Consider the following 4225-nt stretch of genomic DNA (forward strand, 5'->3'; position numbering starts at 1 on the left):
GACCAAAAGACGACTAATACAAAGCACAACGAAGAATATAAACTAGAGATTTAAAATAACAAAAACGGTTCATGTTGTTTAAAAAAAAAATCCCAATTCAAGAGTATTTCAACAAATGCATTTTTTTTCTTACCACTAGAAGGCAATGAATAACGCTCAATGTCCCATTTGAAAGGAAAAAATATATCTCTTCTTTTACTATTTTTATACCTAAAAAAATAAATGTTTTAACAGAAATTATCCTCACATCCATGAAACATTTATTTTAAAAACGAACTTAATTAAGATGAGTACTCTCTTTTCCCTTTACTTAGAATACTTTCTATGAATATGTGTAACAAAACAGGCCTTTAACTCATACTTCAGATTATTTGTTTTTTATTAAGATTATACTTTTTTATTACAAATAGTTTCTGCAACAGTTTTACCCGGCAAAATACAATTTTCAAGCACAAAAATACAAGAATACAAACAAAATATGCAGAGAATGGCAGAATACTCTCTTTATTTTGGTACACATAGTGCTCATAAAGCTAATGGATTTTTCAGAGTAGAGAGAAATAATGAAATTGCCTTTTTAAAACAAAAGGACTTCCATTATTCATTTTCAAAACCAAGTCAAACTCAGGAAAAAAATAATACCACCTTGATGTATATGACCTTGCAGGATGTATGACAATCTCCAAGTGTGACAGTTTTATATCAGGATTTGATTGTTGGTGTGCCAAAGGGCAAGTGTGATGTTCCCAAAACTGCTCAGAATGTGTGAGGTCCATTTGGGAAAACAGGAAGTAGTAATGAAAACAGCAAACATTCAGTCACTTCCACCGAACTTGCCATTTTTGACAATAGCTAGCAATAGTGTGCATTAATTTTTTAAGGCAACAGAAGTCGATCTTGCTAGCACACTCTACTGGTGCTAACATGACTCTGAAACTCATACATTTCTCAGTGTTTAGATATTTGTTTTTCCCCCCAGAAAAATAAAGTCCATTCCAATTTCGCCCAGTAGGGGGAACTGGGCTCAAATTCCCGACGGTCAGAAAAGTGCAAGTGATGTCGTTAGGTATCGGAGGTAAGATCTTAAGCCCAAGCCCGACCCAATTTTCGTCCCTGGTCAGGCCTAAAATGTCAATTATTACGTTCGGGTTGGGCTTCTCTCTTGCTTTTTTTGTCTTTCTACATCTTTCTCTCTTAAAGTGCCCCGTTAGATTCTTAAGGACGTACTGCTTCTGTGGTTTATGACCCAATTTTCAACCTGGCCTTAAAACTTTAACGTCAATTCTTAAAAAAAAAAATGACTGTGATGGAAAATTGCCAGTTAATGTGCCCTCTGCAAACAAGTAATATAAAAGATGCAAACATGTCAATAGTTTTATTTAACTTAGATTCTGTGGCTAAAGACAGGCTTTTAATTTGTTACCATAGTTCACCTCTTATCTTCAGAAATATAAATGAAATTTCGGGTTTGCTCCGGGCTCAGTCTTACAAGTCAAGTTAATTGGTCGGGCTCGGGTTGAGTCGGGCTTCATTATCCACAGGCCTGGATTTTTAGGCCTAATCTTAGCTCTGTTTCAGTATGCACCAATGAGGCAAAACTCCTCATCCCATCATTGCTTGTATTCAAGAGACTGAGGGTACATATGTTAGCACGTTGTTATGAATGGTGTTTGCCACACAATGCTCATGAATTACAATTTATAACAATAAATATGTGAAATCCTATTAGGTTTAGAACCTTTCTGCTGATTGACCTGTTGCGGGTACCAAACAACCTTCCATCCCAATAATGTCAGTAAACATCTGTTAATGCCCAGTCTTTTGGGATGGCTCCATCTACAGAACATTAGAAGAACTCCTTTGCTCACATTAGGACGTTGACAGATAAATAAACACCTCCTTTGTCACTGATGTTTGAGGATCGTTTAACAGTTGAGCCCGATCTCCCCTTTAAATATAGAGTGTTAAATTCAAAACGCCACAATCGCTCGAGTCCATGCACCCAGGCTGGCCAATGCCTGTTTGCTACAAATTTGCTCTAAGTCCGCCTGCCGGGTTAAAAGTCCCGAAAAGCCTGATCCAAAAATTGAAATCAGGTTGGAGATATTGGATGTGTCCGTATAGTCTGGGTTACAGTACGCGTATTCTTCGCGTTTGGGCCTTTTGCGCCAGAAGGAAAAATCCGACGCGTCATCGACGTCGCACGAGAAGCTCCCGAAGTCCACCTTTCGTTTCTTGCCGGGGGAGTGCGCTCCTTGGCCGGCTTGCAGCGCGTTGCAGGAGCAGTCCTGGTGGGGGAAACCGTTCTCCACCGTGGTCACAACATGCGTGTCCAAATCTAGCACTGTGGTTTTGTTGCAATGTGCGCTTGCTTGCTCACAATTAGAAACTTCCATGCAGCAGCTCCTGAAGTAAAGGGGCTCCAGTTCTTTGCAGGCGCAGCTGGAAAACGCGCTCGTCGGACGGGGGTTGGCCTCCTCCGTTTCCCCATCGCAGTCGGCGTCCTCCTCGTCCAATTCCAACGGATTCAGCTCCTGGATCTCGTCGCAAACCGTCATCACCTCCTCGTATTGCTGCATCCTGTAGATCTCCGCATACTTCTCTTTGATGTAAAGCTGCCTGGCGTTCCTCAGAACGTAGGAGACGAGAAGGTTTTTGTGCAGCTTGATGCCCCCTCGCTGAGTCCTGGAGTTGTGGATCTTCATGAGGGAAATGGAGATTAAGTTTTGCGCGTCGACGGCGCATTCCGTGGTGTTGATCATCCTTGGACTCACAACTATCTCGTTTTCGAATCAGGATGAAGGTTCAAGTCAGCTCTGTGGAGAAACATTGGAAGAGAGGATCCTCCTACGAGCGCGAGCTAGCAATCAGTTGCAGATGCTGTGAAACCACAATATATATATGTATATATAGCCAGGCACATGTCCCGCCCCTAGCACAGAAAGCCAATCAGAGGCTTAGATGTGATTGAGTGACGCGCTTCAACGCTGGAACTATGTCGCTCCCCACCAATCCGCTTCTGGCGGTTCCTCTGTAGCATTCAAATTCCACACAGGCTGTCGAACAGGAATGTCCTCATTTCATAGCTGAAACTTCCAAGAAGCAAACTCTTCCTCGTCCCTGGATTTGTGTGAACCGGCTGTTCCGGGTAGACGTGTCGCAATAAAGGCAACCGAGACGCAGAATCATATTCTTCGCTAAAAGACTTGATCAAACATCTCTGAACAATGATTTTATTCTGTCAATGTTACAATTAAATAAATTAAAGTGTTATTCAAAGTGTTAATAAAGAGCAGTTAGTTTCCAAAGTGGTGCCCCCGAGCACCAGGGTGGGCCCCGAAGGACAGTTGAGGTGCCCGAGGACCTGTTCTGGGAATAGTGTACAACTCATGCTGGGTCATTGAGATTTTCTAGTGAAATGACTTTTTTTAATCGGTTGACTGAGTCTATTCAACGCTATTTTTAAAAATTAACCTGGTAATAACATAGTAACAACACAATAATGACACAATGTGTTATTTTTGAAACAAAATAAATTCCAGTTCATTAGCTTCATGAAAAAAGTATTGATAATTACTTTTAAGAAATCAATTAAGAGAGTGGAATGAGAATTTGGTTGTGTATACAAATCTATTTATTCATTTTTGTTTGATTTATTTGACATGAAATACAACAAACTAGATTCCAATGTATGGGCTTATAAGGTGAATAAGCAAAAAAAGAGCAGGTTTTTTTTAGCTAGTTATCTGGCGACCTTTTAAGTTTTGTAGCTAGCTATCTTCCTACATGTTTAGCTATTTAGCCAGCTATCTAGCTATTTTTTTACATTTTTTTTACATGCTATATAGCTAACATTTGACCATTTTTGCCCGTTATCAATTTAAGTTTTGGACTCCTTTCTAGCTAGATAGCTAGCTTGGTTTTTAGCTTTGTATCTGGCTATTCAAATGGCTTCTTACTCTTTTAGCAAAGTATCTAGCTCTCTTTTACTTTTACTTTTTACCCATTTACCTTTCTAGCTATCAAGCTACAGTTTTAGCTATTTAGAAAGTTGCTAAGTTGCTATTTAGAAATTCATTTAAAACAGGGTGCCTTTTGTGCTATGTAGTAACAAAACTCACTAAACGCTTGAAAAAGGTTGGAGACCCCTGATCTAGGTTTTTGTCAAACTCATTTTAGATTGGGAGCCACATGATAGAAAACACATTCAAACAGGGGCCGGAGA

At 39.9% G+C, this 4225-nt stretch overlaps 1 protein-coding gene across 1 annotated transcript; it reads right to left on the bottom strand.

Moving 5' to 3' along the window:
• Window positions 1-361: 361 nt before the first annotated feature.
• Window positions 362-2866, bottom strand: ier5l (immediate early response 5-like). The gene has a single exon (XM_088320019.1). The coding sequence runs from the start codon at window positions 2760-2762 to the stop codon at window positions 1971-1973; it is 792 nt and encodes a 263-aa protein (XP_088176145.1). The 5' UTR covers window positions 2763-2866; the 3' UTR covers window positions 362-1970.
• Window positions 2867-4225: the final 1359 nt, after the last annotated feature.

The sequence above is a fragment of the Urocampus carinirostris genome, chromosome 16, assembly GCF_059441175.1.
Source record: "Urocampus carinirostris isolate Australia breed hairy pipefish chromosome 16, RoL_Ucar_1.0, whole genome shotgun sequence".
In the NCBI taxonomy this organism is placed as follows: Eukaryota; Metazoa; Chordata; class Actinopteri; order Syngnathiformes; family Syngnathidae; genus Urocampus; species Urocampus carinirostris.